This window comes from Rattus rattus, chromosome 3 (genome assembly GCF_011064425.1).
Source record: "Rattus rattus isolate New Zealand chromosome 3, Rrattus_CSIRO_v1, whole genome shotgun sequence".
NCBI lineage: Eukaryota > Metazoa > Chordata > Mammalia > Rodentia > Muridae > Rattus > Rattus rattus.
This window is the reverse complement of record NC_046156.1, coordinates 87,246,264-87,273,066: the sequence shown is the minus strand read 5'-3', so window position 1 is coordinate 87,273,066 and position 26,803 is coordinate 87,246,264. Positions and strand designations below refer to the sequence as shown.

Here is a 26,803-nt window from a genome sequence, read left to right as displayed (position 1 = left end):
CATTCTCATCAGTAGTGTGAAGGTCAGATCTCCTCCATATCCTTACCAGTAACTTTTGAGATTAGCTATTATTACTGGAGCAATGGTAGGGATTCGACTAGCATTCTTCTGATGATTAGTGAAATCAAGTATCATTTTTCATATGTCTTCTGGTCACCTGTATGCCCTAACTAGATCTACTGGCTATTTTTAATTGGGTTGGTTTTGGCTATTGAGTTTTTAAGAGTTCCTTATGTATTTTGGATAATAACTCTTTGCCAGGTAATGTCTGCAAATATCTTCCAACATTCTATAGTTTATTTCTGAACTCTGTTGGTGGTGTCTTCTGCTGTATAAAAGCTTTTAGTTTTGGTATGATCCCATTTGTCTATTTTTGCTTGTCTTCCCTAACTTTGGGGGTCATGTATAAAATTCCTGTCCACTTAGATGTTGGAAGCATTTCCTCTGTGTTCTCCTCTGGTGGTTTCATAATGTCATGTTTTATGTTTAAGAATTTTGAAGTTTTTTTAATAACTGGTGAGAGATAAAGGTCTTGGTTAATTCTTCTGCATGTGGCTACCTACTCCCACCCCCATTTCCTGAAAACACTATCCTTGATCTGTCACTATTCTTAGCGTCTCTGTAAAGGTCAGTTGGCTGTGTGGGCTGGATTCAAACTCTGTTCTGTTCTGTTGGTTTGTGTATTTTGATTCTTCCAAACTTCAAACAGAAGGTAATGGAACTTATGCTCATGAAGTTAGACCAAGCCTGCATTCAAGAGCTGGGCTGTGTGATCCAAGGTAAACTTCTTGGTTCTATAATTGCTTCTCCTTTAAAGTGTCCCTGATTGTTATAGTGTTCTTACACGTCAGAGCCAATTAATTAATATAATAACCACAGAAGCTTACCACCAAGTGTTCCACACTCTGTAGGCTGCTTTCACCAATACCACAGAGACTTGACAACAGACCTTCAAGGGTTAAGTAATACTTCTCTGAAAGCCTGATTTTAAAAGGGCCTGCCATGGCCTTAGGATTCTAAAAGGAATTGCGGCAGGTGATTGCTCCTGAGTGTTCTCCCACAGTGAGCCAACTCATTATAAATTATAACAATTTTCTCTAAGTAGAGACAAACACCCATGCTTTGAAAGGCCTTCAGGTCCTGCTCGCCATCTCAAAGGCTCCATGGAGATTTAGATAAGGACCATCTGTCAGTTCGTATGCCTTTCCCACATTCCAGAGTTTTCAAAGTTGCAGATACCTGAAGTCTCAGCTCCAAAGCAGACCAAAAAGGATTTTCCGACACGGTTTTTAAAAGTCATTTCAATTTTATTTCCTCTGTTTTGTTTGAGGGTTTGAGTCCTCATCTCTGCCGAGGAGGTGATGAAACAAACAAAACCACCTCCACCAACACAATGAATATTCCTAAATATTTTTCAGAATTTTCTTCCTGTCTGTAATTACTTTCAAATAATGAGTTTATGGGCAGAGAATGTAACTTAGCTCAGTTGCTAAGTCCCCATACCTAAGTACTGCATACCTCTAGGTATAGTGGCCTGTAATATCAGCACTGAAGAGCTGGAGGCAAGATGATCAGAAGTTCAAACTCACCCTCAGCTATATAAGGAGGGCATTAGAAGAAGGAGAGGAAGGAACCATAATGGGAGTGGGATATGTTTGGCAAGGTTTTATTTCTTGCCCTGGATAGCAGTCACACGAATTTGCCTAGTAATCCACCAGACTGTCCATGTGTTTTGTAAATGCCATGTCAGCAGCAGGCACGTCGACTCTCTGCCTGTGCCTTTGTTTGCAGAGGGATGTACAGGGTGCCAGTGAGGCTCACATAGTAGATTGAATTCCACTAATGTTCAGACAGCTGCTGGAATCGGGAGGTTTAATGAGATAGTGTAATGCCCTTAGGTTTATGGCTTGTGTTAGGGGAAAGCCTCCAAATTATCCAAGTTTAAGTGACAGCATACATTCTAAGCTAATAAAATTAGGCAGTTGTGGGAGCAATGAACACAGTGAATCCCATGCTTCACCTTGAAAATGTGTGTTTTTGAAGATACTGGGAAATCTGTAGGTTTGGCAGTAGTGAATTACAATCTAATGAATTGTCAATTTTCATAAATTATTCAGCCACCATGAAATTGTAGCTAACTGAATTCTAAGGTATATTAAAGCATTGTAAGACCTCTATTGATATCTCCAAACCCTCTTGCCTAGAATAAGCATTCTTTATTATTCGGTGTGTGGCATGGTGGGGTGAAATATCAGATTCTTTTCCTTAAGGGAATGTTCCAGAATGTATTTATTTGCTCTGCTCAATTTTCAACAGAGTTGATGCTAAGTAATATAATAGGCTCTAAATGTGGCATTATGGATTCAGTGGCTGTCTCTTTACTTCAAAGTTGTTGTTAGCCAGGACCAGAATGCACCTCAACAGATGTTGGCTAGCTCTGGAACACTCTGCATTATCAGTCTTCTGACTGGCTCTGGCTAGGGCGTCCCTTGGAGAGGATTCTGACAGACTTCCACAGAGCAAGGAGACAGTTTCAGTGGAGATTGTGCTACAGCTGTTTCATGGAAAAAAATGTCCGGCAGCTCCTTCCCAACAGCATGAGAATGTGATGTCACTGCAAAGGCTTTGAGAAGCTTCAGTAAATGGAGAATGTAGCACACTAGTCATGGGGATTTCATTAATGTTAACTGTGACAACTTCATACTAAATGCAGAATAAGAGAGCATGGCCTGGAAACCCATTAATGAGACCTAGGAAGAAGAAGTGTTCTAAGCGACCTGGCAATGAGGGCTTTCTGGAGCTCTGCAATGGAGGATGGAGCCACACTCAGGGACTTGGTTGGTGCCGGGTAGTGGGGCAGCACCCCATGCTTTTGCTCCTGATCGTCTCTCCTGTCTTATTCTTCATCTTTTGATGACTCACTTTACACAGCACACAGTCTTGATTTTTTTTTAGGCAACAGTTGTGTCAATCTTGTGATCCAATATAATGCCCAAATACCTTGAAAGGAGCTGTAATAGCGAAGAACTCAACTGAGGCTTGACATTTCTTGGGACCTAGACATTCTTTCCACACATTCTGCTATCATATTCTGAAGGGAAATTGTCAATTCTGAAATAGCTTGTTTTAAGATAAAATTCATATGTACACTAAAGTGTTTCACCCTCTAGTTGTGATGCAGTTGGGGGTGTGGCTAAGATCTAAAAGTGTAACAGGCATTACGAGGGGCTTTCCCATGTGAACAGAAGAAGGCTGTCTTGCTGGAAACGCCTTGTCATTTTCAAGTGATGATGTTCTGCTTGCAGAAACCTAATACCACTTTGTCCTTGAGTGGATCTATCTATTCAGGAAAATCAACACCCAATTTAGGATGCATAACTCCAAGCGTTTAGTCTTCTTCAAGCTCTGCCTTCCAGGTGTTATTAGCCACAATATAGTACTTGGAAGCTTCGAATAAATTAAAATGCACAGGGACAAAGTGAGCATTCTTATTGGCAGTGGTGTCATGGCATGAGACAAAGCTCCCTCTGATGTGTTCTCTTTTGTTCTCCTGTGTGCTTGACGTTTCTTGGTCAATAAATATACTCATCAACCCTAGTTGACATGTTGTCGGTTAACATTTGAACTCTATGGCCATTTTCATTGCCTTTCCCACTTTCTACATATTAGTACACCATTCAATTTAGCCAATGAGGAGCAGCATCTCCCATGAGCTCAGGAGTTCACTTACCTTAGCCCTTTCCAGAATGATGTCTTGAAACAAATAGGCTAATATAATGGATTCCCACTCTGCTCCCAGCCACATTAAAAAATGCAGAAAAAAAATTTGAATATGAATATTTTCAATGATTCCTTTCAGCCTCTTTCCTTCTTGGCTGAAGTCTTCGCCCTGGAGATTAGGGGCTGTGTCCACTGTGTCTTCCACTGTAGTCTCACACAAAGGACAGCGCCTGACACTTAACCGTATCTGCTACGTAATGACTGGAATGGTGATCAAACCGCTGAGGGAGAGTTTGCTAATTTATAACATCCATTACTGTCTTTCTTAATTTTGATAATTGTTCTCTAGAGAAAGAGTTAAATGACAAGTTCAAGGTAATGCGGGTGGAATTGGGACAGTAGTGGTTTCTATGTCTTTTGTGCCTTTACATACAGGTTCAAAGGTGTCTTTCAAGATATGACACTTTCTAAAACTACCTTCCAGGTGACTGAAAGACAAGGAAGATTATGGGGACAAAAGAGAGCCACTTGATGGTGATCTGTGTGTTCTACTGCATATTGTAGTGTGTGCTGCTCTCTTGTTTCTCTTTTTAAGGATTTGCTTTATCCTTGTTTTGTGATGATATTTTTTCAGATCTAGTCCCATTATGTAGCCCTAGTTCATATGTTGTCTGAAACTCAAAGACCAGGACAGCCTCCAACTCACAGAAGTCCCCCTGCTTACCTCTAGAGTTGTAGGGTCAAAGACATGCACCACCATACTGGCTATCAGACATTCTGTTAAATCATCCAAACACTGAGACTGACTCATTCCAATATCCTTAGGGTCTGACCTCTAACCCTCTGAAGCGCTAAGAGGTTTGTTAGTGATGAGGGTAGAAGTGTCAGGGGGAGGAGCTGAAGGGGCAACCACAGCAGTGTGCAGACTCTTCTCTGGGGTCTGTGAAGCTTAAGGGCTTAGAATCTACCTGTTAGTGATGGAGATAAAGAAAGACTGAAAGTAGGTGACTGCTCTAATAATGTTTTATATAAGGTTGTTCACCCTGGCCAGCAACAATTTCCCAACTAAGGAAAGTGAAAGTTGAATAACATCAAACAGCCAGGAAATAAAGAGAAAATATCTGAATTTAGAGTGATCCAGAAGGTATCTGTGCACAGGCCAATGTTTTAACCAAGTGTGAAAGAGATAATAACAAGGAATGTATACAACAATGAAGTGAGTCCACTCTCTAGTGCACGACAATGATTTGCATGATGTAAGAGCATCATACTTCTTAGCAGCTCCTAACATTCGGTACAAGTAATATCCCCATTTCATAGAAGATGCAACGTAGGCTCAGAGAGGTCACACAGACAGAAGAGAGCAGTGCACCACAGCAATGATAAGTGAGATTATACCTGCTATCTTCGCTGTGGAATTCCAGGACTATCCCTGGGGATGGTCAGCACCACAGACTATACACAACACTTTTACATTTATCACTGTAGTTAAACCCCCCATAACAATGTATGGTAGCCATTGATACCATTGTCCTGTAAATGATGAAACTGAGACCTAGAGGGGAGAAAACAGGAGACAGCAAACGGGCAGGCAACATGAAAGTGTCAGTAAACATGAGTATATTGCAAATCATTGTAACGTCTTCTTCATGAGCACCATTGATGGAGTAACGTCATTGATCTCACTGCCTCCTGCCTCAGCACATTTGTGGGACGTGAAATGTAAGGTTGAGATTATGGAATAAGGCTGCTCAGAACACCTAATTGCATCATTTTTGAAAACATGATTTTGAGTGTGTGTGTGGGGGGGAAATATGTGAGTGTTCATATCTGTCCTGGTATATGTCTGCATGCCCACGTACTGGCACAGTGCATGCTTGTATCAGTGTTTTGGTGGCCAGAGGTCAACATTGGGTGTCATTTCTTAGGAGTTGCTCACTGTGTTGTTTGAGACAGAGTCAATCTTGGGGATCTGAAGCTTTCTGGTCAACAAAGGCTGGACAGCCTGCAAACCCCAGTGATCTCTCTGTTTAAGGTCATCAGTACTGACACTAGAAGCATGTACCACCATGCTGAACTTTCTGTGTGACCACTGAAGAATGACCTCAGGATCCCATCTTGTACTGCAAAACACTTCACTGACTGAGCCACTGCCTACCATGTGCAGTTATGGTTTGAAAAAGTCGTTTGTGCAAATATAAAATTCATCACACATTAACAGCAATAGCCATAGTTCAAAGAAATGACATGCAATTAGCCGCAGAAAGAAATACTCAAATATATAGACCACGTTTTGAAATGAATTTTGAAGGAGGGATGAAGGTCCAAAACTGTATGTATGGGGAGTTGGGAGTGTTTATGATCCTGATGATTATTTTCATTTAGGCTAACAGCAAGTTTTAAGATAAGAGAATTAAACTACTGGAAACAAAGGCATCTTTACCTTCCTATGACAGTTCTGAGGAATAATCTAGATGTCTAATAATGAGGTCCAGAAGAATGGTGCTGGCAGGAGGAAGGGAAGAGGAGTGGGTGAGTTGGAGGGGAATGCTCTTCCGAGCACTCCTGTGGTGGCTTCCACATTCTTACTCAGTGAGTAAGTAAGTATGAAATGCAAACCCATGCTCCAACTGCACTAAGGAAGGCACGTCCTGGGGACGGTGTGTAGCACTGCAAACAGATGCAGTCCTGAACCAGGTACACGCAGGTGGGAGCCACGTGCTGTTCTGATTGCCAGGGCTTTGCTGTGCTCCTGCATGACAGGAAATCTGGGGCTGGAGCATGGGTCCACATATGCTATTCCGTCCACATTTACATGTGGATATGTACATGCGAGATTATGAGATTTCGGTATTTGACTTCTCAGTTTGTAGTGTGTCTGGGATTCCCGCCACTGAACTCTCCCCCCACCCCCTGCCTCTGGATGCAAAAATACATAAAGTGCAAAATTTTGTACCTAGTATTTTAGTTTTGGCTGATTTTCTTTTATGACTACACTGCTGTTAAACTGAATATGCCTTTTGAAAAAATTGCATGCGTGTGTGTATGTGTATGTATGCACATGGACTTGCTTCTATGCATGTGTATGAATACCAAGGCATGGGTGTGAATTGAAGAACTACTAGTGGGAATCTGTTCTCTCCTTTACCCTGAGGGCTCTGAGGATAGATCTCACAATGCCGGGCTTGGCGGTGAGCGCTTTCATTCTCTGAACCACCTCCCCAGTCCCCTAAATAATCTTTTTTTTTTTTTATTAACTTGAGTATTTCTTATATACATTTCAATGTTATTCCCTTTCCTGGTTTCGGGCAAACATCCCCCTCCCCCTCCCCTTCCTTATGGGTGTTCCCCTCCCAACCCTCCCCCCTTGCTGCCCTCTCCCCAACAGTCTAGTTCACTAGGGGTTCAGTCTTAGCAGGACCCAGGGCTTCCCCTTCCACTGGTGCTCTTACTAGGATATTCATTGCAACCTACGAGGTCAGAGTCCAGGGTCAGTCCATGTATAGTCTTTGGGTAGTGGCTTAGTCCCTGGAAGCTCTGGTTGGTTGGCATTGCTGTACATATGGGGTCACGAGCTCCTTCAAGCTCTTGCAGTTCTTTCTCTGATTCCTTCAACAGGGGTCCCAAATAATCTTTGAGTAAAGCGACAACTTTAAAATCATTGCTAGCAATGCTCTTACATTCTGAAGCTATTGTCGTGTGTAAGAAACGTTACAGTAAGTGTTTTCATTTTACAGGGGTAGTGTTAGAATATCTGTGGCCCGAAGTCAGCATAACCTCACGAGACCACACTCCAGCTTAGGAAAGGACAGAGAGGGCACTTCATCTTGAAGCACATTTTTCAAAATAATGTGAGGCCGACTCATCCCACCAGTGTGTCTGGATGCGGGCAAAGGGCTGGCTGAATGGTATCACTGTCGGTGGATCTTTCTAAAAACAACTTGCACCACAAGAATCCCAAGGACTGAGATCACCTCAGCCCCAAGGACCTAGGACGATGACTCAGAAGTTTTAATTGGATTTTATGTAACCCCATCCCTTGGCATTTGTTCAAGGGAGTTCAGCTATTAGACACTCATATTTGGCAGTCAAAGGCTGGGGTGTCCTGTGAGTGTAGTATGGGTGGTCATTCAGGAATAAACAATGAACGAGTACAATTCCTGTTGTGTCTTATGTTCCTAAGTCTGATGTTTACTATGAGTAATAACTCTGCTTTGAATAGGCGCAAGAGTCCCCACATTCACTCAGTCCGTCACCTGATGATTACTGCCATAAAGTCACAGTCCCCTCTGCAAGTAAAGGGACTCTCAAAATGTCCCCAGAGTGCCAGAAACGGAAAAACGTCTTTTAAAGTCTACTACCTCACCTATGTGCCCATAACTTACCCGAATGAATTCCTTAAATGAGCTGTTGATGTCACATTAGCCATTTTTTTTTTCCTCCCACAGAAATTCATGTTCAGCTTCTAGGTAACTTCCCTGTGTGAAATTTACAGGTGTGCCAGCCATAAAAAACACGAATGCATAATACATAAATAAACTGTACACTCTTTTTACAGAAAATAAAAACAGAAAAAAATGCCAAAAAGGAAAAGGAAGAAAAAGAAAACTGGTTTCCCCTTTTCCAAAGGGAGAAAGCATACGTCTTGCATTTTTATTTTTGATGCCTTTTTGCCTTTAAATATATGGGACGACTATTAATGCCCATATTCACAGCAGGGGTAGGGGGAAGCGGCAGTAAATTGTAAGCACATTTACATTATAACAAGGCCCGTGGACGGGTTGTAATTCACACGGTTATTTCAACAGAGGTTGGACTCCCTCCAATTTAATTTTCTGAAGTTGAGCTGTGCAGCTGGGTCACCCCTGGTCTAATCTGGGAAATGCATCTCTTAGGGCTGTGGATCAGGATGCCTGCCTCCCAGCTGTCACCAGGGGCATCCTTTACAGCTACCGGGGTCCAAGGGCAAAGCACCATACTCACTGTGTGTGGACACAGCAGCGGGCTTCACAAAGCAGGCTACACAGAGCTATAATCAATATTTCATGTTTAATGATGCAGAGCTAAAATTAGTATAGATTTTATGTCTTCTACTTTTCCAAATTATGCAAACATTAGTAAGCCCCCTTTTATGCCCTTATTATAGTTCCATTTAAAATAGAATCTGGTGGGGGGATTGGTGAAGAGACCTATTAATATTTAATTGAATGATTAAATAGTCAAAAGCGTCAAAGTACATTTGGCTTTTATCTTTTGTTAAATAGTTACCCTTAGGTTAATATAAAATTATTTCAGACACATACACACACACACACACACACACACACACACACACACGATTTATGTGAGTGTTACTGACTTTATCACCCATCTCAGTAGAATGAAGTAAACTGTAGATTGTGTTCAAATTTTAAGTTTCCCTAGATGCTCCAGAGCATGCTGGGAATGCATGGCCAATGTGCAATTCAGAGGAGCTAAAAGGTTCTACTTAGACATAAGTGCACTTTAGAGGAAAAACAATATTAAAAAGATTTCTGATTTTAAACCTGTCTGAAAAATATACCATACTTATTTAGAACAAAAATGGGTTAAAGACAAAGGAAAAAAAACACACACACAAAAAGGTGGAACTGCCTGATTCTTGAGTGGGTTCAGTAGCTGAACCGCAGGAATGAACGTGCCAGTCTTTTAGCTGTATCCCACTGTGTTTGACAGGGGGAAGCTGGACACAAAAAGGCAAATACCCTATTGGCCATTCATTCTAATATTTCACAACCAAATTACCTCCGAAAAACTCTCTTGGCAGTGGGAAGCAAGAGAAGGAGCCGGTCAATTATTCACCATGATGGTATAGCGTACACTCCCTCACCGCTCGTAACAGATTTCATTTCGAAGAATTGCAGGGCTGTGTATATAGGTTGTTCCTAAATAATTCAACTTGTATTTTGCAGAGGCATTGAGCTTAATTTTTTTCCCCCTGAAAAGACAGTAGCCAAATAGAGTTCGGCAGGAATTGCCCTATTATTTTTTTTTGAAACAGAGCCATAAAGTAAGTTTGAACCTTCGGGTTGGGACAGCTTCTCCTACAAGGGATCAGCTTTGGGTAGATATGCTACCCTGTTATTCAAGGTAACTGATTAATTTTATTCATTGTACCTGTTGGGATTGCCAGGTAGGGCAAACAAAAGCAACTTAGGATCCTTACAGTTTTACCCAGTGTCAGAGCTAAAACAGATGAGGCACTGAACTGGTTGACTGACAGGGAAGGGAGGAGTGTCTAGGAAACACTCCAGAAGGGAAGAATCTTGAGCTATTGATAGTGTGAAGGAAAGGAAAGGAACAGGAGGAGAGGAAGAAAAGGAAGGGAGGGAAAGCAAGGGAAGAGGTGGAGGGAAGGCAAGATTTTGGGAGCAAAGGAAGAAGAGGAGGAATTATGGGGCTATGGCTGGAAGGGCCACATGAGAGGCCACTGGAAGCAGTGGCCTCTACCTCCTGCATTCCAGCAAGAATGTGCATCCTTGAAGTCTTCGGCTTTTTTCACTCATCTTGGTGCCTCCCTCCCAAGAGCCATGAACAAAGGATCACAGATGATAAAAACACAAACCACAAGCTCCTCGGGACACAGAGGAGAATGGACAACAGCGAAAAGAATAGTTGGATGAGCTGAGACTGTAACCCTCCTGTTACTAAAGTATCCGTGTCTTTGGCACAACACATTCAATACATTTATTCACGCATAGTTATAAAGCCACCCGCAAATGCTTCATTCTGGAGGTAGATCCATCAGGTAGATGAACCAGCAGTCCTGACCCCAGCAATTTAGTTGGGAGGGAGTTAAAAGTTAACAAAAACTGGATTGAGGGCATGTTGCTAAGGACCTGTGGCTGGAGACACAACCCTTGCAGAGGGTTGGGAAGACATCTGTGGATGAGGGGAGTTAGAGGCATCCTGATAAAAGAATGGAATGGGCTGATAGAAGAGTGGAGAAGACCTAGTCATTGAATGTCATGAAGGAGGCATGTGGTTTCTGGTATTGTGTATCTGAGTAGGCTTAGAGGAGTATGGGAAGAGGAGGAAAAGCAGAGAGGAGCAAGCAGGGTTCAACTGTGTTAAGACCTCAGTCATAACATGGAATCCATTCCCACAGCATCAAGGTGCTACTTTCCAGTTTCAGGGAAAAACAAACACAAAAACGAAACAAGCAAGTATTTCCAGATACAAAATTAAACACAGAGGGAACTAGTGAGAGAAACTAATGACAGTCTATTTGTATGTTTTTAACCATAAAACAGAACTTTCGCAAAGATAAAACACCCAGTAGGGATTGTTGAGCAAGCCAGCCTTCCTGATTGATCTCTGAGAAAATGAGGACATGGTTTGAAACTTCCAGACCAACTGAAGCGAGACGCTTTGTATAGTTAGCATAAATAACCTAATGACACAATCCATCCTCCAAATAGTCAGTGGAGCAGCTGTTCGGAAAGCTCGGGGTAGTCATTGACCTTATGTTTGATATAATTTCCTAGAACATCAATGGTCATATTGAATGATGCACTGCACCACAGCCTGCCCCACCCAGGACACTCCCACAATTGAGGAATGGGGAAAGTGCCTGGCACAGAGCATGCAACTATTTCCTTCCCACTCTTTTCTCTGAGTGCCCCTCCAAAAGGAAAATAGCAACGCACGCATCACAGCACACAGTAGATGAGAAAATGCTAAGACTACCAAGAGCTGGTACTCTTTATTAATCATAACATCGAGGATCAAAAGGAACATGCAAAGCCCAAAAGTTCTCTGGCTTTCAAATGCAGGTGGAGATGCAATGTTATATAGCTATGCAGTTGTCCAAAAACAAACAAAACAACAGCAAAAACAGCAACAACAAATGATTGGTAGATAGTCAAGCAAGGCAATATTTGTACTTTAGAATTCATCTTCTCCTCATGTGTAAGTAATCTCATCAACCAGAAGCAATGGGTACTGTTGTTCTAAGATCGCAGATGCTCTACTCCATGATTTACAGGCTCGACCCTGTAATTTATAGAGTACATTCACATTGACAGCTTGTATCTAACAAGATTCTGTCTCAAAAATCTTAATTTTTTTGCATTTTCATGGATTAAAAATTCTAAGCACACACATACAAAGATATTGTTCTTCTAAATTAGTTCTCTGTAACAGTGAGTGTAAGCACTACCTTGTCTATATCTTGCATTTGCTGATTGTGACATTGAAGGTGTGGTGAAATACGACAGAGTAAGGGGGAAGGATCGGCGAAAAGAAGACAGATGTAAAAATTAAGTTTAGAGTATCGAAGACAGAATTTTACTGTAATTCAAAATGGTAAGTTTTGCATTGAGAAGGATGCTCTGAAGGACCGTTGATTAACTACCTACCTATTAATTATCTATCTACCTAGCTATCTAGATTGGGTTAAATTCCATAAGAAGTAGGAGTAATTAGTGCTGAGAATGACAGACAGGGAGAACAAAGCCCAAAATGTCTGGATGGCATATTGTCAGAGGAACTGAGGCTATGGAGGAGTAGAAATAATCTAGAAGACATAATCAAGAGGAAGGAGGAGTTACCCCATCTCTAGTCCAGGTTGTATGTAGCTTACAGGGAGAAATGGTTCCTTTCTAAGAGAAATTCAAGAAGGCATACTGTGGATCTCAGCCAAGTTTGTCATTAGTAAAATCCTCTAAATGCCAAAACTCTTCTTTAAAAAGTCTGTTGATCTTGCACTCACAGGAACTTAGCTATTCCCAGAACAGGAAGGCATGGTCCAGCTGAAACAGGGTAATTTAGGGAGTGTTCGAAGGAATTGAAGAAAGAGGCTTTTACTGATGATGGACTGAAGCTGCACAGCCGAGAGCTGTGTAGGCTATATACAAAGCTATGTCAACGTCGGGACTTGGGTACCCGAGATATTGGAGTCCTAAGAAATCTTAGATCAATACCCCGCAGACAGTAAGGGATCCCCTAAGTTATGATTGTGTCTTCCCTTTGGAGCTGTCACTTCAGCACCTTAAGGAAACAGGCTCATACTGTGACCCTAGGGAATGATCTTCCCAGGAACAGAATATTGTACACCTTCCTTAGATTTCCTCTCTGTGATTAAGACTGGGGACCTGTTCACAGTCTCATCAGTTGCCCACCTCAACTTCTGTAGTATCGCTATAACTGCAGATATGAGACTATAGTGACTATAGATATTCAAAATTAAGATGTGTGTGTGTGTGTGTGTGTGTGTGTGTGTGTGTGTGTGTGTGTGTGTTTAGAATGTGCACATGTGGACTACATAGACATGGTTACCATAATACAAGAGAGAATGTTTGTTGCATGGCCAAGCCCAGCACACATTCATTAGAGTCACAGTCAGCAAAACTTACTTTTACATATTTTGCTTACCGTGAGCTCATAAATTTGGAAAGAATGTATGTAAGTGCACTCATAAAAACATAGCCACCCTGGAAAAACAGTAGGAAACATTCTCTGTAGTGAGGAACAAATCAATTTGTTTGCATGTCAACACTGTATTACAATTAAAGCAACTATTAAACTGTGTTGCATATTTAACAACTTAACCGTTGCTACTTCCCCTGAATTTAACCATTGCTATCTCAATGTTGGTAACAAACGATCTCAAGTGATATTGTCTGAAACACAAGATATTAATTTCTGACTTTATTACTTTTTTTTTTACAGGAAGAACTAAAAAGACTACAGAATCCTTTAGAACAAGTTGAGGATGGAAAATATTTGCTCGAGAAGTAAGTGGAGTTCACAGGAAGTTATGTTATTTGCTAGCTTGGAAAGATGACAGAAAAGCAAATTCTGACCGGGCAAAATTGAACAAGTAAATTTGACAGTTGCTTATGGTACCTTTGGGCTAAGAAATGTGTTCCAGTTGAGATACAGGTAGATAGTTCAGGGTTGGTACTACTGATTAAACTGATCAATGAAATGCATAGGTGTTTGATGTTTAGGTCCTAGAACTTGAAACAACCCTGTTTTGTCTCTGGTTGTAATCGCAGAAGGCAAGCATACTTTTTGAGGCAAAGCAAGGACAAATGAGGCTAACAGAGTGTGCATTTGAAATAGCACCTCACCAAGAAACAAAATTAAAAATTTGCACTACAAAAAGCAAAACAGAAAGATAAACTACCTTACTCTTACATTTTAAAAGATGAATACTATTTAGAGTACATGAGAATTCTATCCTGAATAGCTTGAGGTCAAAGGCTTCGAGGGTTTATTTAACCTTAGCTTGTGATTTTATAAGGATTCTAAAACATTAATATGTTCAGGTGATTAAATATCCAAACATGTGTTGTCAAGACAAAACAAGAGAAAGTAGCAATCCTTTACTGAGGACTTACAATGTAGTCTATGTCGCTAGGTTTTAACAGACGATTCTGCATCCAACTCTGTTTATGACTTTGACACAGACAGGATTATGACCTTTAACAGACAAGAAAGGAGGTTTTAGTAACTTATCCAAGTTACTTATCCTCAGCTGGTGTGCAAAGATGAGGGCAAAATCTGGGTCCGAAGGCCTCCAGAGCCCTCATGTCAACAACCATCAGCCGAGTCCTCAGGTACTGCAGACATGCACGGGTGTCTTGCATGGTTCTGGGCACTAGGAAAGAATGTTAGTGTTCCTGGGAATGCAAAAGTAGGTAAATGGCAACCGTGAGAGCTCTCGAGTCACATGCTACTACAAAGAAGTAAACGTGAGCAGTTTGGGAAGAAGACAATGAGTCTCGGAAGGAACACAAGGCTGGTGTTAAATGCTCTGAGGGATGGTCACTAAAGAGCAGCTAAGGTACTCCTCTGTTCCCGGAAGCGGAACACGGATTAGTGACCAGGGTTCACAGAAGCAGCCATGTCATTAAGACGAAAGGCAACCATTTTGAAATGCCAGCCTGCACCTCACCAGAGCAGACGTTTTTGTTCAGAAATGAAGCAACAGAAGAGGTGAAAACACCCAGGATGTGGAAAATACCCCTGTAGGTGGAGCCCCTTAGGTGCGAGTTCTCGTTCTGTCGTTCCCTTACCTCGTGAATTAGGATCCATCATTTAACCACCCAAGTCTCAGGGTCAGGTATCTTTACAAGGAAGATTTCACCGCCTGGGGAACTTTACTAAAGACCTCAGATGAGATAACCCAGGACGATGACACCCTCAGTGCCAGCGCCCTTCCCTGCCCATTTGGTGGGTGTTTGGACAGGGCCTCTCATATTTATCCATGTTTGTGGTGTATGGCCATGCCATGTCATCTACTGGAGGACAGTTTCTCACTATTAATTAGATGAAGTTTGTGAGTTACACGCACATTTGATTCAGAGTATTATTGTTATGTCTGGTCTCATAATATGAGGAAATAAGAATATGGAAACTTATAAATTATGAAAAACCATGGAGTTTCCTCAAAAATTAAAAAGTAGAACTTCTTTACCACCTAGAATTCCTGTTACAAGATATATATCCAAGGAAAATGAAAAGTCTGTCAAGAGATGGCTGTACTTTCATGCTGACTACAGCATAACTCAGACCCACCAGGAGGTGGAGACAGCCTTAGGGGCAGTGGACAGATAAAGAAACTGTGTCACACAGACAGAATGGAATATTATGTATCTACAAAAGAACGAAATCCTGTCATTAGTTATAATATGGATAAGCTTGGAGACATTGTATTGAATAAACAAGTCAGCTACTGAAGGAACTCTTTGGACCACTCATCTGCGTAATCTACAATATTTGATCTCATGACGATGGAGAAGTAGAATGGCGACTTTCAGGGGCTGGGGAGGGAAGGGTGGTGGCTCAGAGAAAGATAGGGGAGTGGGTATTATGTTAGTTTCTGTTGGACGGAAACAAGAAGTTTATATCAGTCTATTCCTTTGAGATAGGGTCTCTCGGGACCCAGGGCCCATGTTTTCTTGGCTGGGACAGAAGCCCGAGGGCCCCAGAGGTCTAATGTTTCTAGCACAGCTGAGGTTACAGGTATGCACCAGAGTCTGGGTTTGTCTCACAAGTGCTGGGGTCTGATTTCTAGGTCCCATGATAGCATAACACGCATTTTTAAATAGCTGAGCCACCTGTCTATCCCAAAATGTCCAAGTTTCTTTTATTAGTTGAAAATAAACTTATATTAAAAAATCTTTTCTTATTCACAGTGTTGCTAGCTGTATGTAAACCATAGTAATGAAGACTTCAGCTCATTCTAGAAAAATTTTCTTCTATGGATGCTGTAATGACATTAGGGCTACATCATACTCTTTCAGCTAAATATTTAGAGTCAGAGAGAGAGCTTACTAAAAATGTCCTGGCTCAAGCCCCACTGTAGACAAATGGAATCTGGGTCCCTGGAGGCAGCATCTAAGAGCCCCCTTCAAGTGTTTCTGAGGGGAAGCCGGAGTGAGAACCAGTGTGCAGATGCACCCCAGTCTTTGCAGTTTCTCAGCAAACTCCCCAAGCAGCCATAGTCTGAGGATGCCGTGCCTCTGTGATGTTCAGCCTGTTCACTTAGTCAACCTGGCCACATCCATTTTTCATTATTGATTTAAACGTAGGAAATGAACTCCAAAAGTTTTTTTTCTCCCTTCCTAATTGACCACAACTCCATACTAAATCTCTCACTACCACCAACATGTTAATTCCCCAGCTCTCAGCTCTCAGGAAGACATGTGAACAACAGTGAAGTATGTGTGCACTTGTTCCCCCACCCCCAGCACCAGTTTGCTATTTCCCTTGTGTCATCCAGAGACCGGAACAGCTAAAAGCAGCTGTGAGTGACCTGTCTGTCTTGCAGTTCGACGTGTTCTCCTGTGAGGGTGGAATACTCTAGGGATGGCAGGTGGCTCCCTCTGCAGCACATAGACAGGCACAAGTCCCTCCATGCAGGGGACAGTTTCACATGAAACCATATCTTTCCTAGTTGTCAGTGACAGAGAGAAGCAAATGCTACGGGCGCCAGACCCAACATTTAAATGGATTTCTTCGTACATTTGCATAGATTGCTGGAAATTTTTCCTGGTCTGCTTCCAGGCAGGACTCTGTCCTTGAAAACTGTCAGAGTTGATTGAAAAACCTGGGGTGCTTTGAGCGAGGAGATGAGGCATTTTGTTACAGCTGTAGCTGACTTAGGTGCCCATGTAAATCACATCCGCAATTCACAGTGACCGTAAGTTAAGTGATCATTGTGTCATAGCGGCTGATTGGTTATTCCCCTTTGGAACATTACATTCATTCCCAATGCTCAAGAGCGTTTTGTGGTAGACAGTCAGTGTGAAGGGCAGGGAGGCTACAACTCTACACTGTATAAGGCCACTTGAGGACATTTATATATGTGTGTGTATGTATGCACATACATGCATGTATACACGTGCCCACGCACGCACCACGCGCGCGCGCACACACACACACACACAGTCACAATAGAGCTTGGCAAGTGTCCAAAACCAGAGACAAGCAGTTAGTAATGCTATTAATTAAGACGCTTCTTGGGAGTCTATTACTTTGATAATTACACGTTAACTTAAGTAAGACCTTAGTCTAGATGCCTTTCTTAGTTGTAATTACTGAACTAGTCTGTTTCTGTCTCTGGTAAGGGACTTAAGGTTCTATGTTCCACCACTGTGCTGATATGACTTGATGAACCATAGGAAATTATTGATGAGATGCACTAGCACTAGCCAGTTTAAGCCAGTAGATGTTTGTCATTTATGGTTTTTTGGTAATGTATAAGTTATATGGCCAAGCTAGGTCATGTAAGTGTTACTTTATTAAAACATTGCTGTTGTTGTGTTTGATTATTGCAAGTCATATTCCCTGCATTGCAGGTACTCTCTGACAATTTGCTAGTTTGTACTTAACGGCATGCTCAACAGACTTAAACTTTAAAACACCCTTGGTATAAGACTGCTGCACTATAAAATCTCATAATCACAAACTGAGTTTTTTGTATGCTCGTCTACTCTGGATTGGGCCAATTTGTGTTTCCTCTTTAATAATGAATCACAGGCGAGCACACACACACACACACACACACACACACAATTATATACATGTACACTCATAATACACACCTTCCGAACTGAAAGAACAGGAGCTGTGGTTGTTGTTCTCACCATTTTAACCACCTGCTTTGAATTATTTCTGGCCCACATGTGGCCGAATAATAAAGAATTGACAGCAAATTCTGATTACCAATGCCACAGAGTAAGAAAGGAAAACATATTTCTTACCCATCAACCATCCGTCTGAGCAACAGCAGAGCTACTGTGGGTTTGTGGCACCACCTAGTGGCCATTTAGAATTTATCTGCCTTGTCCGGTTTTCTCACTGGCACTGAAGGAAAGGAATATGTGCCCCTAGTGGGGTAGCTCTAGGACACGCCCCTCCTCATGTGTCTGTTTTCTCCTGCTGTCCCACCTATGCTTCGCATTAATTGGGTAGCTACCTCACGTTCCATACTCATCCCCTGCATCAGCCTTAAACATCCCTCTGAACTCCCTGCTCTAAATCCCTTGCTTCCCTGACATGTTGGCTTTCATACGGGAGGGCCACCCACACTGGTGGCTTGTTACTCCTTGGTAGGTTACCACTGGCCTTTAACAAAACCTAGACACACAAAAATATCAAAGTATGACATAAATTTTTGGTACACACACACACACACACACACACACACACACACACAGACAGACACACACCACATTCCTTGTATGCACTCTATGACTGATGTCCTAGTTTGATTTTCAAAACCACATAAGTTAAAAGTATTATTCCTGTGAACAATGGCTTTCTGGACTGAACTATATAGATACATTCTTTCTCTTTCTAGTCACCAGCTGGCCACGGATATGGAGAATAACATTGAGAACTATCCCCTCAGTCTACAGCCCTTGGAATCCAAGGTGAAAATGTAAGTTGTCACAAAGTTACAGGAAGCAGTTAGCTCTGTGTGTGTGTGTGTGTGTGTGTGTGTGTGTGTGTGTGTGTGTACTTATGAAGAAACTTGGAGCTTTAGAATCACACATTGCTTTATTTCACACGTGTGCTATGGGTTCAGCCAGGGCCTAAGCAACAACAAAGGTACCTTTGGCCCATGCCCACCATTGCTGGCCGTGGAAGCAGATTTTATGGAATTCCAGCGTACTGTTTTTGTTCTCCCTTCAAGGCTTGCGCAAGTCTTTGTGTCAGCCTTCATTCTTTCATCTCGCTGTTAGAGATATCACCCCACATGCATGCACACTGGTTTGTAAAGCCCTTCTTTCTTCCTATTCCCGTTACCACCTCCAGTGTTGGGGGAAATGACCCTTATCGTCCCTGCTCCTCTGTAGTGGGTGATGCTTCTGCATCGCCACTCCCAAGAAAGACTCACATGAGCCCCACTTCCTGGTATACATAACCATCGTGATGAAGTAGCACCAACTACACCACAACCTTAATAAAAGGAAGCTGGTGAGCCCCAGAGTGAAACAAATCCTCTTGGAAAGCAAGTTATCAAAGCTTTAAAGACATTTTTAAGTAGAAAGAGGAGCTTTCAGATCCTCCTGGGTAGTACCCAGTGTGGCCCATTCACAACTAATTCTGGAATTCTTCCCCATTCTGAGTCTCCCTCTGAGGCGCAAATGAGAATTGCCAATCCTGGTGGCCACAGTTCTCCTTCCTCCCCGCTCTCCCAAGTCCCATTAAAACTCTAAAACATTTTAACACACACAGAGTTTAAACATGTTTGAACTTGAGAACCACAGATCATTTGTGCAGAAGTTCAAGGAAGTCACTCTGAAGTAAGGTGCCTGGGGTGTGCAGGTTTGAAAAAAGATGTCATCTCCAGGTTAAGGAATTTAAGCAGGAAAGGAATGACAGGTTTATAGTGTCCTGCTGAGTGGAGAAAATAGCCATCCACACCACTACAGATCTGTGCCATCCATCCACATCCTTAAGAAGATTGTCACAGTGTGAGCATCCAGCTTCCCCTTCCTGATAAGTCCAGACACAGTTTCTGACCAGGACCCTGCTAGGAAGTTCAGTGCCTCACTTCCTGGCCGGAATGAATCTGCCTGCTGAATCGCTTTCTGCAAGCATCATTTTCACTACAGAGCATGCTGGAGTGCAAGCACAGGGTGCTGGGTTATAAGGAATCTCATTAAGATGAGTCCTGTTAAATAAAAGTGTGGCATAGGGACATTCCTGTGTGGGGAAACTGAGAGTGCTTCACGGTAGAATTAGGTTAGGAAAGTGCCTGGTCCTTTTTAAAAATCATCTCCAATATGTTAAGACAGAGGAATGGGTGCCAAGAAGAGAAATAATTAGAGAAAAAAGAACTCTCTGGGTTTGTGAGTCCATGCAGTGGAGAGTGGAGGCTTTATGACTTCATGTTTGCTGGTTTGATGGAGGAGTCTCAGCTCAGTGAAGTATAAATGAATGCTTTTTATCTCTCATAATAGCTCTGAACCCCATTTCCAGTCACTGGAGGGGGATGGGAGTGAGAACTTCATCTTGCCCAATAATGGAATTTGAGTCCTATCAGAGAATTCACTCCAGCCCAGTGAGTTCTGTCTAATCTGGTTATTAAATTCTTAACTCCCTGGGCAGGTTGCTTCCCCCCCCCCTCTCTCTCTCACACACACACACACACACACACACACACACACACACACAGACACACACACAGACACACACACAGACACAGACACACACACAGAGAGAGAGAGAGAGACAGAGACAGAGACAGAGACAGAGACAGAGACAGAGACAGAGACAGAGACAGAGACAGAGACAGAGACAGAGACACATACATCGAGAGAAAGACAGAGAGGGACAGAGAGAGACAGAGACAGAGAGAGACAAAGACAGAGAGAGACAGAGAGAAACAAAGACGGAGAGAGACAGAGACAGAGAGAGAGCTCACATTGTATAGCCTGCACCTTGACCCTGTCTATTCCCACCTTCTTCTTTCCTTTCCTTCCCTCCCCTTCCTCCTGTTCTCCTTTCTGCTGCAGACTGTCCTACCTCTCCTGAGCTAACCTTCCCTGAGCTAACCTCCCCTGACCTAACCTCTGTGAGGCTGCCCAAGTCCCCTGCCAATGATGAACACTTATGCTTCTAGATATCTGTCTCCTTTACAGTGGCTGCGTGGCTTGGAATCTTGGAGTAGGGGACCACAGCATCTACCACAAGCCCCCACCAATCATGTAGACTTCATCTCCTTGTTGGCTGTGCCTCTTGCTATTTTATGGATGTCTTTTGTGACAATCTTCCTGCAAGACCTTGGTATCTTCCCAGGAGAGGGCACATCCATCCTTGCTTCCCAAGGGACAGTGTTCTGGCATAAAGAGAAATTACATAAATGTGGCCTTTGTCTGAGCATTTAGGATCACCCTCCAATGCCCCAGGCTTTGTCATAGGGTCTCTGACTTCTGTTGGTGGTGACAGCTTAAACATCTTCTCCTTGATGAAGAAGCATTGTAGACTCTAGTGCAGAGATTCCAAGGCTGACAATCCCTGAAAAGCGGGGTGAAAGAGAGACCTCGGTAGACAGAGCTCCAAATGTAAAAGACAAGCAAGAAGAGAACTTCTCTTGGTGCAGGCAGCCTGTGCTGTGTGGTCAAGTGAGTGTGAACCCCAGCCTGGGGTGTGGTCAGCACAAGATGCCTTCAGTTTACTTCTCACGGTCAAGGCATTGTGAGAAGGAAAGCATTTGAAAGAAAGTGAGAGATCGCAGTGCAGTAGGGCAAAGTCCGAGGAAAGAAGCAAAGGCTTGAATAGATGACAAAATGTGTGTGTGTGTGTGTGTGTGTGTGTGTGTGTGTGTGTGTGTGTGTGGTGTCACCGACCTGGCTCACAAACACAGCTGGTAAGAAATCATTCTGAGTTTTAGAGTTGGATGATCAATAGCCTGTGTCAAGAGGGGAAAAAATCAGGACCACAGAGAATTTATGGAAGGCACTTGGGGAAAATGAAAGGCAGATTCCCCACACATCAGGAGAAGGGAGGCCTCCACCAGACAGTTGAAGAAAAGCACCCGGAGGAAAGATGACAGCCTGGCCTGAGGAGGAAGCCTAGCCCGAGGAGGAAAGCTGAGTGTGTTCCTCAGCAGGCTAGAATGATCTGTGGGCCAGGAATGAGCGTCAGTGCCCTGTGGGAAAACGAGTCACCTCTCAGCCCCTGGGCATCATCCTTCAGGTCTGGGCCAGTTAACAGGTTATAAGTGACTGTCAAAACACTCTTCCAATTTAAACCGTCACTTATGCTTTGGCAGTATTTTCTAATTATTGAACATTGATCATTTTTTTCATTTAAAATATATTTGACAAAATTAGGTAGCTTGCAAGAGAAAAAGACATCTGTTGAGCTTTCAGAATTTGTGAAAATATGTCATGAAAGGCTCTGCTGAATCACATTGTAAAAGCATCGTGTCAACCTAGTTGTTCTAGTTAGTTTATATCAACTGACACAGCTAGAGTCACTGGGAAGAGGGAGTCTCAACTGAGGAATGGCCCCCCACCAAAGTGACCTGTGGGTGACTGGGGGACATTTTCTTGACTAGTGATTGATGTCAGAAGACCCACTTCACTGTGGGTGACACCACACCTTGGCAGGTGGTTTTGAGTTTAAAAAGAAAAAGGGGGGGTTGGGATTTAGCTCAGTGGTAGAGCGCTTGCCTAGGAAGTGCAAGGCCCTGGGTTCGGTTCCCAGCTCCAAAAAAAAAAGAACCAAAAAAAAAAAAAAACAAACAAACAAACAAAAAAAAAAAAACAGAAGAGGCCAGGAGGAGAAACCTAATAAGCAGTATCCTCCATATCCCCTGCTTCAGTTCCAGGTTCCTGTCCTGAGCTCCTGCTCTGACTTCTTTCAATGATGGATCCATAAGCTGAAGTAAATCCCTTTGTCCCAAGGTTGCTTTTGGTCAATGTTTTGCCTTATCAACTAACACATGACTACAGCCAAAAGTGTACTTATAGAAGATATGTGGGAAGGATGTTCCAAAGTACAGACTTTGAAATTGAGTAAATTAGATTCCAACCCCAGCCCAGCTCTCACCTACCATGTGGCATTAGGAAGCCTGGCAGCCTCTCTGTGCCTTGCAGTCTGTCCCTAGCAGGATCATAATGACCTTCCCAGGAGAGCATCAGAGAAAACTGTTTAGCCTAGTATTTTCCCTACACAAATGTATCTTTCCCAAAGATATTTCTATGACTACCTGGTCCTCAAAGCAAAGCCTGTGGTATTTTTGGGAATCCAGAATAGCACATCAATATGTGACTTGCACATAACCTGGAAGTGTTATGTCTTTTGTTTCCCTAAGTAATAATAATAGCCTATCCAGACTGTTTGTCAAGTGCGGGGCTAAATGCTGTGTGTGCATATCTCATTAGTTGACCTCTGGAAATAATTAGAAAGGATGTATTATTATTCTCTTATTGTGGAAGAGCAAAATGTAGGGCAGACTGTTTAGCATTTTGCTTAAGGCCATAGCTAACGAGAGGTAAAACCAGGCAAGAACATCTATCATGCCAAACATACTTCCTTGTGAGATAGAACTTTTTCTTTAAACTATTTCTAGAGCATGATATTAGGAAAAATACATTTGTTAATGAGCTACTTCCTCACCACTATCCCGGAACTACCAGGACAGTGCTGCACATGTGTGGGTGATCATGGCTCCAGGATTGGACATGTTGGGAAAGAGACACAGTCTGGTGGGCTTGGCTTTTAGTGTTTCATACCGTGTTGGATGCCTGACTTCCCACTTGTCACATATCAGAAGAACTCTGTCTTCCTAATGAAAAGATCATTACAGAATTAAGACCCAAATTGTCCAAACTCTAACCATTGAGGGAGCTGTCCTCACAGCCTGTTAGCTTCACCACAGCCTTCTCTCTGATATCTGTCCTTGTTTTTTTGTCTTTTCTGACACCTCTAATCCACCCCTCAGGATCCAATTCAAAGCCCCAAACTACCCCAAACCTTCTCCGAGCATCTCAGTCCTCCTGTGGAACCTTCCTCTTCTACTTGTAGGTATCAGTCTACCTGGTGGCAATGAGGATGGTGCCCACTGTCAGCCCCTGCTATAAAACAGATGGGGACAAACTGACTAATAGCGGAAGCCACAAATCACACAAGAAGGGAGGAATAAGAGTTGAGAGTCAAAAAAGTGACGTCAAAGGACGCTCAGCTTCTGATACAGATGATGTCGGAGTAAACGTTACATACTTCCTCATTTCAATGCATTTTACATATACTATATGATGTCATTGGTTTGTTTTAAAAATAAAAAATGTCAAGGCAGCCTCTCTGTATCATACTTTGCATCCATAGGAGAGATCCCTGAGTTGGAACTGTAGTAAGGTTAGCATGAGAAAGTGGTGGCTGTGACCCATGGGGGAGACATATCTAGTTTCTCTTCCAATACCCTCTTCCAGCAATTGCAGATGGTATTAATGATGCTTCATATCAGAACACACAACTGTCTGAAGGTCATACTGGAGGTATAGTCTACTGGGAATGAGTAGTGTTGGATAAGAACACTTCTCTTAGGCCCAGAGAACATTATAAAAAATAATGTCGTAATTTAATATAATAGTGTAGTGTGACATAAATGGCCTGTTATTTTTAACCTCTCAAGTAAGTTTAAAGGCATTATCCAATCAGCAATGCAGTCTTTAAATTGTTAATTATTAAGGTCAAGAATAATAGGGTAATATGCTTTCAACTACATGTAATTGTTTCTGATGTGTGCAATAGCTATAAGTCAGGTGTTCAAAATTAAAACAATGTGTGTTAAGAAATTAAGAGAGCATAGAAACGTTTTGCTAGACAATTTAAAAATTAAATATTTTACTGTGCATGTTCACACAATTCAAAAGGTATTCGATATTAGAGTATTTTTCAATGAAAGAATGTATCTGTCCACTCAGAAGAAATGAACTCTGTTTTCTTAATGCTTAATGCAAGAAAAATTAGTATGTTGCCCTCTGAGTTCCATGAAACTAAGAGGGGAGGGGGATATTTAACCAAGTTCCTGAGTTTGGGTTTGTTCCACAATGTTTGAGTCATAAACAGTTACACCGCCCCCTGGTGTTCAACATGCTAAGGTGTAATGAGCTTCAGATGGTACATTTTATTTTCTGAATGATAAAGGTAGTTTTTTGTTTGTTTGTTTGTTTGAAATAAAAGTTAAGGAAGAATGCCTTAGAGTCTTATAAACTCTCAATTTTTTTCTAATAGGACATCTTTTGAGACCTAAATGACTAGGTTTATCCAGAATGCTCCTGAAGTGTTAGCTGAGTTCTGGAAGAACTCCCCCACCCCTCCCCCACCATCCCCCACCCCCTGAACCTCAGAACATATGACTCATGAATGTCCAGAAGTTTTCAGCTCACTAATAAAAGACCACCCAAAGGAAACAGGGAGACGAGCAGTCATCTGTAGGACTTTAAAATTCTGTATAAAACCTTAAACCCAAGGAAAAATCAACAAGGTACAATGGTACATTTTGTTCAAGACGCAGACAATAAAACAATGAGTCATCACCATGAGGAAGGGTCAGAGCTTGTTCAAGGAAGGACTGAACTCTATGTGGACGGACCTTGTCTTACAGCTTCTATTGCTGGGAAGTGACACAGCATATAATAAAGCCCTCTGATAAAGGAAAACATTTAATTGGGGCTGGCTTACAGGTTCAGAGTTTCAGTCCATTGTCATCATGGCAGGAAGCATGGCAGTGTGCAGTCAGACATGGTGCTGGAGAAGGTACCAAGAATTCTACATCTGGATTGGCAGGCAGCAGGGAGGCAGAGAGACCCTGGGCCTGGCTTGAACATTCAAAACCTCAAAGCCCACCTCTGATGACAGGCTTCTTCCAACAAGGCACGCGCGCACGTGTACACACACACACACACACACACACACACACACACACACCTATAGGGGCTATTCCTATTCAAACCACCACATCCCTTAAAACTCTATCTTTAGAATTCTATACAAACCACAAAGAACATAGAACAAGGTACTAGATGAGAAGTCTGGCCTCCAAGTGGAAGCCGCTATGCTTAAGCATCATGGTTTCAGGGAGTTGCTTTCATAGAACCTTCTGGCATTTTCCTTGAGTATTATATCTCACAAAGCCTCAATTAGGAAAACAGTCCAAGTTCAGTAATACGGTGGCATAGCTTGCTCTTCCTATCCTCTGGCCATTGAGAATTAGAGGAATTAGTCTTAGAGGAAGAGGCATGAGTTTGTTCATATGCCAGCAACTTTAACGATTCAGCTTGTGTGGAAGAAGGGTCGAAGGCCTGGTGCCGCTAGGAATTTAACTAGGAAGTGAGGGATGCACACATTTTATTATGATGGTGAGTCCTGTTGCTGTGCCCACCCAAACGCCAAGGAAAATCTGCAGTATACACAGTGAGTAGCCATGAACTCACAGATATGAACGCCTGATGCTGGATCCAATGGTCTGTGAAAAGTTCCTTAACTTCCACACGGGAGCAGGAAAGGTGCCTATGTTTTAGAAAGCTTTTTTTTTCTGACAGTAAACACGGATTTAAAACAATAACAACAACAAAACCCAAAGCCCCAAAGCCTGGTATAGCAATGGATTCCTTTAGTCTCAGGACACAGAGGCAGGCAGATCTCTGAGTTCAAACCCAGGCTGATTTAGTGAGTTCCAGGGTAGCCAGTCTCAAACAAAACAAAACAACCTCCCCAAACCCCAACCAATCAAACGAAAAACTCAAAACAGAAAACAAAAATAAAAAACACCCCAACCAAACAAACAAACAAACAAATAAACAAAAACAAAACAAAACAAAACAAAATGTCTCCTAATTATCTGTCTGTTACTTTAGTGACTTAAATAGTACAGGACACTTTGGGGAGTTTCTTTATTACCTGTGTCCCTTCCACAGTATGTCAAGTCAATGTATTGTTCTTGTGGTCTTGTCCCCATATCAGGGCCACGAGACCACTGCCCAATGTTGTGAATGCCATCCCTACCTTGAGGTCTATGTGAGTGGAATCCCGGAAATGTGCTGGGTGGTCTCTGTCCAGAGCCTACAAA

General features: G+C 42.4%; 1 protein-coding gene across 1 annotated transcript in view; it reads left to right on the top strand.

The window, feature by feature from the left end:
- The window catches only part of LOC116896801 (IQCJ-SCHIP1 readthrough transcript protein), a 737,613-nt gene that overhangs the window by 130,795 nt on the left and 580,015 nt on the right, over positions 1 to 26,803 (top strand). Inside the window, exons 2-3 of the mRNA XM_032898271.1 lie at positions 13,432 to 13,496; positions 18,575 to 18,655. Coding sequence (XP_032754162.1) covers positions 13,432 to 13,496; positions 18,575 to 18,655 — 146 coding nt within the window. The remainder of the gene's footprint in view (positions 1 to 13,431; positions 13,497 to 18,574; positions 18,656 to 26,803) is intronic.